The 13981-nt window shown below is 37.4% G+C and overlaps 1 protein-coding gene across 1 annotated transcript in view; it reads left to right on the top strand.

The window, feature by feature from the left end:
• Window positions 1-13981, top strand: part of LOC109927131 (transcription initiation factor TFIID subunit 4-like) — a 94545-nt gene that overhangs the window by 21989 nt on the left and 58575 nt on the right. The window contains exons 3-9 of the mRNA XM_048608547.1: window positions 946-1068; window positions 4478-4567; window positions 5313-5546; window positions 7693-7831; window positions 11155-11275; window positions 12037-12206; window positions 13137-13267. Of these exons, the coding sequence (XP_048464504.1) occupies window positions 946-1068; window positions 4478-4567; window positions 5313-5546; window positions 7693-7831; window positions 11155-11275; window positions 12037-12206; window positions 13137-13267 (1008 nt within the window). The remainder of the gene's footprint in view (window positions 1-945; window positions 1069-4477; window positions 4568-5312; window positions 5547-7692; window positions 7832-11154; window positions 11276-12036; window positions 12207-13136; window positions 13268-13981) is intronic.

The following is a 13981-nucleotide window of genomic DNA, read 5'->3' as shown; positions in this document are numbered from 1 at the left end:
GGATGAACACAGCAGGCCAAGCAGCATCATAGATGCTGCTTGGCCTGCTGTGTTCATCCAGCCCTGCACCTTGTTGTCTCGGATTCTCCAGCATCTGCAGTTCCTACTGTCTCTGTCTGTCTTCACACGGGTCTGAGCCCATCTTCTAAATGCTTTTGTCAATGTTGAATCTCCTGTTTTATTGTTTTCCTAGTTTGTCAATCTCCATCCTCCACAGATTGAATTTCATCCAGAACTCCAAACTCCCATTCAAACCTACAGGAGGTTCAGTTCACCCATCACCCTTATGATGTTGACATAAAAGTCTACTGGTCCACCAACATCTTAAATGTAAAATCTGCATTGTGTTCAAATCTGTCCATGCTCTTTTCCAGTTTTATCTCGACAGCCTTCCTATTTCCACAACCCTTCAACTTACCAATCCATCAGGCCCTTCACCCCACCATAGGCGCAAGCTTTCAGTTGTCTAGACTTGAAGCTTTGAATTTTCCTGCTGAAATTTCTTTTCCTTTCCATATTTTTAAGACCCTTCCTTCTTAAAAATCTGTCTTTCACCAAACTTTTAGTCATCACTAATGTCATCTTCGTTGGCTTGCTGCTGACTCTTGTTTGATTACAACTTTGTGTCATGCTTTGGGATATTTTCCTACAATTAAAAGTACGATACTAATGCAATGCCTAAAAGGCTGCCAACAACTGGAACTATACCAACCTTCACAAAAAAAATCATATTTGCACAGTTATTTTCAAATGTTAGCAAGTTGGAAAACTTCTGATTTTGAAGCAAAATGCAAAATGTATGAAAGTTACTTTATACTAGATCTGAAGTTACCTACTATCCCACAAATGACTCTTCAACATGTAAAGTAAACTTTGAATACAAAATGTTTTTAATTATATGGTGCTGTACTTTTCCCTTCATTAAATCCTTATTATGTTCCACAGGAAACCATGGAAAATGTGAAGAAGTGCAAGAACTTTCTGTCTACGCTGATCAAACTAGCTTCAAGTGGTAAACAGTCAACAGAAACAGCTGCCAATGTTAAAGAACTTGTGCAAAACTTATTGGTGAGAAATATAGTATAAACCTTTCTGCATTAATTTTCTTTAAGTAGAAAACTATCTCAACTAAACGCACTTGCTTCTGAGTTGAAGGTGAATGTGTACCATAGGCAAAACAAAGAAACAAAATCTTTATGTAGAGTTGTTAGAGAGGATAGAATAATATATCATGAGGGAAATTGAGATAGAGCAGTATCGTTTCAGAACAGAGTAACTAAACATATTTTAGATAGAATTCAATACAGAATATGGGGAGGGTGGGATGGGAGTGGAAAGCATGATATTGAAATTCATTTTGAATTGTACTAGCAACACCAGCACTGGGTTAATTGGCTTTTGTTCTTTAAACCTTTATGGTTATGATAGTTTCGAGTTTTGAAACACGTTAAGTGAAGCAATGTATCATACAAGCCACGGATGTACCAAATACTTAATTAAATAGTCAAGGGATAAAGAATCACTACTTGCACCTGAAATTTGGAATCTTGTCAATTTTCCTCAAAGCAAAATATTGGTGCTGTAATTCTCAGCATTATACAGGAAAGTTATCCGTTATGCACACAAAACAGATTTCACATGAGAGCTTCTCTACAGAGACGACGATATACAGATTAAGTGAACATGTCTAACAGCTTTTAAAAGTTGCATTATTCATACTTGCAATTAGTACATTTCACTTAACTATATGTTCACCCTCCACTCTTAAAGAAAAGTTTTAAGTTTTTGAGTAAATTCCTTTAAATGTTTTCAATTAATCTCAATTTTGAAAGCCTTATACTGTATTATGCCATACTCCTTAAGTATGTCAGAAACAGTACTTTACCATTTTTGGTGCAAGTGCAGAGGCTGCATCTTTCGTTATCAATCTGTACCAGCAAGAGAGGAGTCATATGTATAGTGATTATTAGTTTAAGGATCTTCTAGTCATTACATTTTCAACATGTCATTGGTAGTTCTTTACCAATTGATGTTAAATTAGAGCTGGCCATTGTGTTTCCTATTCTTGTTCCTTAAAGTTATCCACTGAGAAGGCACACAATGGCCTATTTCTGTTCTTAGTTCCTTTCAGCCACTTGAGCTTGATCTGCCATTCACCTAGATCATGGCTTAACTTCTAACTCAATGACATTTTACCACATTATCCTTTTATTCCTTGACATCTTTAGTACCTAAAAATCTATTGAACTGTGTTTTGAATAGTCAGCAACTGAGTTTCCAAAGATTCAGTACCATTGAAGTTCTTCCTCCTCTTAGTCCTAAATGGCTTATCTCATATTCTCAGGCTGTGTCCATAAGATTTGGGAACGTGAGCAGGCCATCCAGCCCATTGGACTTGCTCCACGATTCAATGAGATCATTTCTGATAATTTTCAACTCCCCTTTCCTCCCTTTTCTCTGTAATGCTTGATTCCTTTGGTGACCCAGCCTCGACAGCTCTGTCTTAAATGTGCAACCACTTATTCAGATATTATGCCGTCTGGTCCTAGATTCTCCTATAAGGGGAAACAACCTTTCCACATCTAAACTGTCAAGTCCTCTAAAAATCTTATGTTTCAATTAGGTTGTCTCTCATTCTTCTAAATTCCAATGAATACAAGTCGAACCTACTCAACCTCTCCTCATAAGACAGACCCTCCATCCTGGGATCAGTCTAGTGAATATTCTCTGGACTGCCTCCAATGCCAGTATGTTCTTCCTTAGATAAGGGCTCTGAAACTGTTCACAGTATTCCAGCTGTGGTCTGAATTGTGCCTTGCATAGTTTTAGCAAAACCTTCCTAGTTTTTTACTCCATTCCCTTTGAAATAAAGGCCAACATTCCATTTGCTTTCCCTATTACCTGCTAAATGTGGATGCAAGCATTTTGAGATTTATGCACAAGGACTTCCAAATCCCTCTGCAGAATAGCTTTATGCAGTCTTTCTCTGTTTAAATAATATTCAGCTCCTCTAGTCTTCCTGCCATTGTGCATAACTTTAAATTTTTCCAAATAATTTTGTCCCAAACTCTGATTCTTGTGGAACTCCATTAGTTACAGGTTGTCATCCTGAAAGTGCCGCCCTTGTCCCAACTTCTGTTAGGTAATTCTTGCATTCCTGTTTCTAGTGAACCCAGCCAGGGAAACATCCTTCCTGTATGTACTCTATCCTGTATCTGTTCTATAAAGAATTTTATGACCTTCAAAAAGACCACCTCTAATTCTTCTCAATGGCCAATATATTCGCCCTTGGGTAAGGAAACCTAAATTGTACTCAGTATTTTGAATATGCGCTCACCAAGGTTCTATACAATTTTACAAAGGTTTCTTTACTCTTGTATTTAAATCTTATTGTAATAAAGGACAGTAGGCCATTTTTTCCTAATGATTTGCTGCACGCGCATATTAGCTTTCATTGATTTATTATGAAGGAAACCTAAGTTCCTTCGGACATCAACACTTATATTGAAGAAATACTTTGTAATCTGTTTTTCCGAACAATGTGCACGAAGCTGGAACATTTTAATCAGGCTGTTAAAATCATTTTTGCTGCATCTCGAGCTGAGCTTTAAGTTTAATAATTAAGAGTGTTTCAGTCAGATCCATTGCATTTCTCAAAGTATGGTATCTTTTGACATTACGTTGCCTGAACCTAGAGATTACACCTTCATTTGCAAGGAGTTAATTATTTTGGTGATTTAAAGTTTTCTTGGATGCCAGCTAGCTGAGTATTCATTTATTTACAGTTTTAAAACCAGTCCCTCTCCTTAGCACCTCCCCTAATTGCAGCTGCCTTCTCCCCCCACATTCATTTTGCAAACTCCTCTTTTTCCCACAACCTTCTTGCAGTTGCCTCTTCCTTTTCTCCCACACATGCTCACTCCCAAAAGACACCCCAATCCCAGCAAACAGAATTCTTGGACACTGCAAAAGGCCACAAGATAGCCTCCGATCCCAGCTTCAGCCAAAGGCACCTCTCAATTCTGACCTCTGAATGAGTCAGCTTCTGACCCCTGCCTCTGATCAAGGCAGCCTCTAACCCTGCCCTTGGCTAAAGGCAACTTGAATGATTCCCTCACTGCCATCATTTAACTTTCATAACAGCCTGTTGCTCTTCCATTCACTTTACTTCACTACTAAGTATCAACAGCAAGTATGGGAGAGAATGGCCTGTGATTGGAGGAGCAGCTGCTCATCATTTTCTTCCTTTCTACTTACAGGAGTGACTTTTCTCTGGTTGCCCCTGTGAATGGATTTTCCCCAAGCAATTTGGGGACGTCTGAGGGCAGATTCACCCAATTTCCCAACACATGAGAGTTGGTCCACACCAGCTCCAATCTGTTGATCAAATGCAGGGAGGATTTCTCCACTGTGACCTTCTCAATACTCGCCCTTGTCTCAGTCAGAAGATCTTAACTTTCTCTTCCTCTTCTCACAGGATGGAAAAATTGAAGCAGAAGACTTCACGAGCCGGTTATATAGGGAGCTCAACTCCTCACCTCAACCCTATCTCGTGCCTTTCCTGAAGGTACTTAATTATTTATCTTAGTGTGGTTTACCAAATTTTTCATATTTGGTGGCAATAATTGTGACTATTCGTTTGTCCTGGTCAGTGGGAATTAAATTACACATCCTGGTATATGGGAATTAAATTGGTTTGGAAATGCAAGGATTATGCTGGAAACATGTGCGTTTTTGTGAAAGTATTCTCAGGTTTAGTTTAGGTTACATTCTACAAAAATATTTCTCAATACTAGGCTCTCTCTGTTATGGTATTCAGAATCAAATCTTTCACTACTCAAACTTTTGGACAACAAGGATGTGCATTTTATTGAAAGTATTGGTATTTTTCTCTTTTTGGTTAAAACACTTTTCAAGAATTTTGGTTACAATAGTTTTCCTAACGTCATTGAAGCAATTGTCAAATTTTGTCCATAAGAGTAACTTAATCCATCAGACTGATGGTTAAAAAATGCCATCTTGAATATACCGTACTCATGACAAAATTATTTATTTTCAAAGTTTCTTTCATTCCTCCATCCCCAACAAATGACGCATAATGAAACTAATCCTTCAGAAATGAGGCTAATCCTGCTGCTAGAGCATAAGGAATCAATAAATAGTTTGGTTGATTTCAACAAAAAATACAAGAATTGGTAGCATTTTAAAAACAGATGATCCAGTTAGTACAAGTTCAATTACACAGGGCGAAGTAATTTGTAAACTCAAAATAGGATTAGTGCAAATGTTTAACCATTCTGTGTTTTTCCCAGCGGAGTTTGCCAGCCTTGCGCCAACTCACTCAAGACTCGCAAGCTTTTATTCAGCAAAGTCAACAGCAATCCTCAACTCAGACTACAACAGCATTGACAGCAGTGGTACTGGGAAATACTGTTCAACAGCGACCAGTAGTGCGGACAACAACTGCTACAGCTACAGTAACTAGCACCCTCCAACATCCTGTGCTAAGTTTGACACAGCCTGGACAATCGGTGCAAACTGGCAAGGTAAGACCAATCCACACAGCTGCTACATAAGGATCAAGTGTAACACATATGCATTTAGCATATTTCAGGTATTCTTATTACCATATTTTGTTCAGAACTGCCCATTCGAGATAACCTCACACAGATTAAATAAAGTCTTTTGGCTTGAAAGCTGAGTTGTTGAACAACTAATTTAGTAATTTGTTTTTAGCATGTGAGGGTTACTGACGAGACCAGCATTTATTGAACTGCACTTTAGCAGGTGGTGATGAAGTGCCTCTTGAATTGCTGCAGTCCACAATCTGTAGGTATACCCACAGTACAGCTTGGGAGGGAGTTTCAAGTTTTTTTACCCAGCAACGCTGAAGGAAAGGCGATTATAGTTCTAAGTCAGTATGGTGAATGACTTGCAGGTGGTAGTGTTCTCATGCATCTGCTGCCCTTGTCCTTCAAGATGATGGAGGTCACAGGTTTGTATGGTATTGTCTATCGGGTCTTATTGAGTTGCTGCAGTGTGTCTTGTAGACGGTACACATTGCTGCAACTGTTTGCAATTGGTGGATGGAGTGAATGTTTAAAGTGGTGGATTGGATGGCACTTAGGTGGGATGGCTTATCTTGGATTATTGTGAGCTTTCCTGCCTCATTCAGGCATGTGGGAAGTGTTAAATCTCACATCTGACATGTGCCTTGTAGGTAGTGGACAGGTTTTAGGAAGTCAGAAATTGAGTTATTTGACATGAAATTCTCAGACTCTAGCTTGCTGTTTTATTTCAGTAAGTATATGGCTGGTACAGTTACATTTCTGGTCAATATGTAGAAAACTGTTAGTAGCACTTGGCTTAGGCTGTCATTAGGTGAGAGAAACTTTTATGTTAGACTATAATACGGGAATATGAAATGATTGAGCAGTACCAGACATGTAAAATTTAAGGTACTCTTTCAATTCTTTTTAGTTTGCTGCCTGACTAAATGCAGTTAAGGCTAGAGGAAGTGGTAGATACAGGTACAGTTGCATTTAAAGGACATTTGGACAGGCACATAAGTAAGAGAGGTTTAGAGGGATATGGGCCAAATGCAGGCAAATGGGACTAATTTAGTTTGGGAAACCTTGTCAGCATGGATGAGGTTGACTGAGGGATCTGTTTCCATGCTCAATGACTCTATTATTTGTGGAATTGAATAAATATCGTTTTAATATTAAAAAGTCTGTAAAAATATTTTTCAAATTACCGAATACTAAATGATTAAAATATTTGTCGAAAGTGTTTAGTTACTTTAATTACAACTACTAGTTTTAAAATTCTTTTAATAATAAGTATTCCGACTACTTTTAGGGAAAAAAAACATCAGTGTCCCATTCCAAACTAAAGCATTACTGATCTCTGTGGGGAAATGATTGGCAGTCACAATTTTAATTATTTCACAATATTGTGTGACCATTGCATTGCGGAATATTAGAATTCTTTTCATTCATTCTCAAGGTGTGAACATCACTGGGAAAGCCAACATTAATCGTCCAAACTTTATCGCCCTTGAGTAAGTGGCGGTGAGCTGCCTTCTTGAATGCAACTGATTGGTGTGTTTGATCATTTCAAAGTGCAGTTCAGAATCAACTATATTGTTGCAGATCTGGAGTTACATATTTTCCAGATCTGGAAAGGATTTCCTTCCCTAAAGCATCCAGATGGCTGCTTAAGATAGAACGTTTATCCAAAAGTTAATCTACTGCATTTCATGCTTCTGCCATAACTGAGCAAACTTAAAATGAAGCCAGGAAGTATCCAGAAAGAGTCGTCTCAGATGGCCTAAGTGGCAATGGTATATGTCTTTTGGATCAATATTTTTTCACTTTAGAACTGTTTTTTCAAAAATAACATCTGAAACTGAAATTATCTCCTTGCTTGTTGTGGGAGCACAACACAGTTGGTGTGGTAAAACACAGGATTTACTCAGAAAGAAGCTAAATACACTCCGAACATCATTCAAGTATTCCTTTTATATAGCCTACATATAGAATTGTTTGCTTTGTACTCATTTTTGTCAACCTAATTTTCTTGATTTGGGTATTTACAGTCGTTGCTGAAGACTGATCATCATTATCACCTGAGATTTAAAAAAGAATTATTTAGATTTCCATTTAAATCAACGTGTGTGTTTGCCTTAAGGTTGTTCAACAGCAGCAAGGAACAGTCGTCAGGCCGCAGGTAACACTGACTCAAACACCCATGGTGACACTTCGACAACCTCAGAACCGCATCATGCTGACCGGCTCTTCACAGGTGCAATTGAAGCAACTTCAAACAGGTAAATATTAATATTTTTAACCTTCCTTAAAATAAAATATGGAAACATTAAGGCTGCAGATCAATTTAGACCTCCTCACATAAATCTGTGAATGTTCAGTATATTTCTTTGTCCCGTGCCTATTGCAACTATAAAGAATGGTGGTGAAGCCAGTTTTGGAGTGCTGTTAATGGTTTTGGTCTGTCATTTGAAAATAGATAAACTGGCATTAGAAGCAATTCAAAAGAGATTCATTGGCTTATTTCCAAGATGAAGACTTTGATTTATCAAGAACGCTAAACAGTTTAGGCCTTTAGTCGATCAAGTTTAGAAGAATGATGGGTGATCTTATTGAAACATACAAGATTCTGAGGGAGCTTTAGAGGTTGAGAAGATCTTTCCATCAGTAGGAGATATAAATACAGAATAAGGAGGCACACATTTAAAACTGAGATGCAAAAGAAATTTCTTCTCCCAAAGAGTGTTGAATGTCTAGAATACTCTACGCTAGGGAGTTGTTGGAGGCTGGATGATTGGAAGTATTTACAGAGGTAAATACATTGTTTTGAAATATTGGGGAGCTGAAGCTATGAAGAACCAGCACAAAAGAGGAGTTGAGGCCTGGGGCAGGTCAGGCATGATCTTATTGAATGGTGAGACACGCTTAAAGTGCTGATTGACCTGCTTGTGCTCCTATTACTATGGTACTTAAAACGAATTGGAACTGATAATTAAGTATTTTTATTTATTTTTAAAGAAGCCCTTTTAAATTATATGTAGAGCGGAGACTAACTGTCTGAATTGGTCATCAAATTCTAATTGGCTTTAAAAGTAAAACAAATATAGTGACTACTGCACTTGTGAATCACATATTGCAAGTTGCAATTCAGTTGTTGTTAGGAAATGAAGAAATCGTTGAGCATATATTGACAGAATTGAAGCATTTCAAAGCATTTAAGAAGATGGGAGAATGTGGAGATCTGGCAGCTGCTTTGAGCCTGCTTCATCATTCAGTAAAATCATGTCATTTCTTCTACCTCAAGTCCAACTTTCCAGCTCTAGCCATGATTCTCTTCATGTCCAAAAACCTATTGCTGTCAATCATCTTAAATGCCCTCAATGACTAAGCGCCTTGGGCTGTCTGGGGTGGAACTTTCAAAGGTTCACAATCCTAACTTAATGCATGATTGCTTTTTAAGTGCAGTGACTGGCTTATTTGCATATTCTAAGCATAGTAACGAGAACAATGAATCCAGCAGGCATCAACCTCAAATTTATACATCACCTTTACTTCCCCTAGCATTGCCAATTTTTATGGAATTTTGGTTCCTGTTATATTTGTATGCAGTAGTCTTGATTTTAATTATCCAAAGTACATTTTTGATATAAAATTTATGCTGCTTTTAAAAGCTTACCTTTAGGAAGTCAAGTCAGCTGTAGTTATCAGACAAATGAATTAAATCTAAAGTTATGAAACAATTCACTTTAAATTAAGCACCATAGGTAATAAATCCTATGATAAGAATTATTTCATCAAAAACACTGGCCCTGAACTTTCAGACTAAAATATAGAATGTCCTAGAAACTTCAAACTACAACTTTTAGTTAACAGTGCAAAGTATTTTTGGTTTGAGCATGGAGTGATGCAGAGTGAAATTTGGTGTGAAAATGTTAAATGTTCTCTACAATAACAATGCCAGGTGGTAATGTACTCAAATTATTGCATAGCATCAACATTTAAAAACAACAGACCGAAAGACAAATTATACATAAATGATTGAATTCAGAAATCATGACAAATATTTTTCAGAGGCTGATCAAAGTAGACATCCTTCTTTGCTTTTTCTGTTTACAGAAACAGTTTTGGTAATGAGGAATTTTTTTTCAGTGTGACCAATCATTTATTCTAACCTTAATCCACAGAAAGAAGTGCCTTATCGACTTCTTTCTTTGTAGTCTTATTGTAGTGAGAGCAGGGGTGTTCCTTCCTATTGTTGCACATATTGTTCATGGATGTCCAAAAACAAGTATCCATCTTGGTCCTTCATTTCTTCCTTTTGCATTTTTGCCCTTGGTAACACCATTGTAGAAAAAGATCAGTTTCTGTTTGCTGAGAAAGATGTGGTCTTGAGAACTGGGTATCAGTGTCAATTCAATTAAACTATGTCCAGTTTTGGATAGATCATGTTTCTCTCCACATAAACATTGGGAAAACAGAAACCTCCACCATGATAAAGCAGATTTTTAGCTATCTATTTGACTCCATGTCTTGTTCATCATAAACAATACCTGCTTCCATCTTTGTAACATTGCCTCCCTCTCATTCTTATATCATCTGCTGCAAAAGCCTGCAACCTGTTCTTTGTTATTTTCACAGCCAGTTATTTTAATAACACTATCTTCTATACTCCACCTTCTGTAAATTTCACCTCATCCAAACTTCTTCTGCCCACATCTATCTTGCGCCAAAGTCTGCCATGTATGTTAAAGGCATCATAACATCAGCATCCCAGATAAATCATAAGCATTCCCTCTAACGTACATAGAACTGCACAACAGTAAAACTGATGAAATTAATATTTTTTAGAGACTTGTATAGACTTTACTAACATTTTCAGTTTTTTTTTCTGAAAAGCTTTGGAGCTTATTTTGTAACCAGAATAAGTGAGGTGTTTACACATTAAGGAACTTCCGTTATTAATACCAGATAATATTTAGGAGAGGTACTTCATTGAAGTTGCTGTTGTATAGGGATGTAAGAGTCTGATAGGGTTAATATTGAGAAGTGCCACAAGCACTATCCACTATAATGGCATACAGCCTCCTGAGAGAACAGTGTAGGATCCCAAATGAATAAGACCAATATCTAGGTGCTTCATAGTTTCTGTAATCATGTCTATCACATGAACGTAACTTGTCCATCGTCACTGTCACAGAATAAGTGTATTTTGTTTGAGACAAGTATCTTCACGAGACTACCAAATGGTTTTCCTCTACCATGTTAGATCAAGGGGGCCCAGACAATCCCTATTCTGAAAAAGGATGGTGTTAACAAACCTACTTCATGGTGAGCACTGGTGCAGACAACCTCGTACAAGGTGATCTACCATGACGGTTGCTAATGCAAACTTGGTACAAATGCAGTTTTGCTGTTGTTATCCTTAAATTGACAGAATTTATATGTAGTGTATGTAAAGTGATGCAAGTGGGCATTTGTATCTGCAAGTTTGAGCCTAGGTAACCAGACTCAGAAACTTCAGTGACAAGTAAAATACTGTGATTAATGGAGTTGGAGAAACTCACTGGCCACAGTGTTTAACATAACTTTCTCCATAATTTTACAGTTCCTGTTATGAAACAGACAGTGGTGCCAGGAACTAAAGCTGGTTTGACTTACTCTGTCCAGACTTCTGTTGTTCAAAAAAATAAACTTAAAGAAGCAGCAGCAGCAAGTGGCTCTTTCAGGTGAGATATTTAAGCAATACCTCTGGAAGAAATAAGTGATATTTAATATAGAAACGATTACTGTTGAAAACAGTACTTTATCTAGTAAATATTTGCATCTCCTTAAAACCTATATCACAACATTCCTTTTAATAACAATATCCCATCTCCAACTGCCATTCTTTAAAAATAAACATTACTTTCATCCTTGGCCCTTTATCAGGTTACTAGAAGTCGGACTTCATTAGAACTGTATTCTGAATCTGGATGCTCAACATGTGTAAATGCTTTTTGGTGGATTAGCACATGATCAATTAATGATTTTGAATTAGCTCTCAAGGAAACAACAGCTGGTGTCATACACCAAGCAAGTGGCAGAAGTGAGCCAGTTCCTGTTAGGAAGAAAAAGAACTGGCCTTTTGTTTTAATCTTTGTAATGTGAATAATAGTGCAGGGCCATATACCTTTCCTGATCCTGGTTACATTGAGAGCTGTGTTGGTCCTTCTGCTTCGCCGATTACTGTCTTTGTGATTGTGGTACTCTGCAGTGTTCTAAGAGAAGGAATTACCTGGCATGCTGGTGGGGTGATCCATTACAGAAGGTTGCTTGCATTGTTAAACAGGAACAATCTAAATGGGGAACTCTTCCTTCCTTGTTAACTAGATAAATGCATTTCATCAAATCTGTGTGTCTCGTTGAATAGTCCATTGAAATTTACAAATTGCTAACCTGTAGATTAGCTTTTGTACTGACATTAATGTGTAGGTGTGAAATTTTCTAGGGATGATGATGATATTAATGATGTGGCGTCTATGGCCGGAGTTAACCTTTCAGAAGAAAGTGCACGCATTTTGGCAACAAATTCAGAACTGGTGGGGACTCTGACGAGATCGTGTAAAGATGAGGCATTCCTGTTTGCTGCACCGTTGCACAGAAGAATGTTAGAAATAGGTAAAGAGATATTAATTGATTTTCACACTGGCTACTTACTTATGCAAACATTGTGAAAGAACCAGTACAATAGGGATTCTTGTTTTATAAACATGGCCTCTTTCAAACATTTTTAAAAGCCCATTCATGGAACGTGGGTCTTACTGGCATGGCCAGTATTTATTACCCGTCCATAACTCCTCTTGAGAGAATGGTGATGAGTCACCTTGAACTACTGCAGTCCAGATGCTGTAGGTACAACTACAGTGCTACTGAAGAAGGTGTTCCATGCAATGTGCATTGAAGGTACTGCATACAGTACCAATAAGTAGGGAGTTCCATGGTTTTGACCCAACCATGCTGATACATTTCCAAGTTACAATGTCTGTGAAATGAAGGAGTTGGAAGTGATGGTGTTCCCATGTACTTACTGCGCTTGTATGTAGATGGGAGAAGTCACAGATTTGGGACGTGCTATTGAAGAAATGTTTGGAAGTACCTTTTTAAGGAAGATTTCTGACATAACCTTTTATAAAAGAAACTTCAAAATACTAAAATCTATAAGTGGAAAATAAGTTTCAGAGCTTAATCTGCCAAGTGCTGTCCACTTAAAATTGCTAACTAGCAACAGTTATGGTCAAGACTGTTTTAGCCACGTACAGTAATTTTATTGGTTACATACACGACGCAGCTAAGTATGCTTCAAATATGTATATTTATTTAACAAACATATACCAAGATTGAATAACCAATTAAATAAAGCAACTAGTGATCACAAAACACTTGTGCACTGTTTTCATCTTAAGTTTTACTCACAATTAGCCAAGTGCAGCTTGCGGTTATTGTATTGAGCTGAAAGGACAATATGCATTAGTACAAGGGGAAAGCTATATTAATACAGCTAAGAATATTTAACCTATCTAAAGGTATTTTAACTATTTTTGGGAATAGGTAAAAAACATGGAATTACTGACGTTCATCCTGATGTAGTAAATTTTGTATCACATGCAACCCAACAACGATTACAAACACTTGTAGAAAAAATATCTGAAGTTGCACAACAGAGAAACATTTCGTACAAGGTGAGTGTCAAATCATTTTTTTTAGACCACATGTTAAGATTTAATATAACCTGAGTTGTTTAATCAATAAAAGATTCATAAACTAACGGAATTTGCACCCCTTTGATGTTAAATAGACCGATTGGACCACAAGCATTTGCTGTGATCTTAAAGCCTTTATAAACTGCTCCATCTTTCCTCAAAATATTGATTCTCATTGGGACATATTTCCAAGGGCATCGGCACTACAATTGCCATCAGCAACATAGCTCACTGGAAGTGGCAGAGTAGATGTTCTCCATGTTACAGAACAAGACAGTTAGGGGAAAGTCTGATAATGTGGAGGAACTCGACCTTGACTGATGTTCTTTTCAACTAATACTTGCTAGTTATCATTGCGATTGTCAATCAGAAGCAGAAATTCTAGTTGAAACCTTCCCCAGTGTGGAACACTGAGACCAGCCTTTATACCAAGTTAGTTGAGATGGCTGCAAGGTACAAACAAAAGCTAAAAGTTTGTATTGATTGTACGCAAAACAGTACGTCTCAGAAGATTTATTAGTGGAATGTTCAAATTTTGCGTCAGATTTGTAATGTAGCTGACATTAATGCAAACTTTTTTTAGTGGTAAATCAACACTGATATATGTAGACTCATTGCACTTAACAAAACAACTCACATGTGAAGAGCTGGATGAACACAGCAGGCCAAGCAGCATCATAGGAGCAGAGAGGC

Source organism: Rhincodon typus, chromosome 19, assembly GCF_021869965.1.
Source record: "Rhincodon typus isolate 14 chromosome 19, sRhiTyp1.1, whole genome shotgun sequence".
Taxonomy (NCBI): Eukaryota; Metazoa; Chordata; class Chondrichthyes; order Orectolobiformes; family Rhincodontidae; genus Rhincodon; species Rhincodon typus.
The sequence above is the reverse complement of the archived record's forward strand: the minus strand, read 5'-3'. Positions and strand labels throughout refer to the sequence as shown.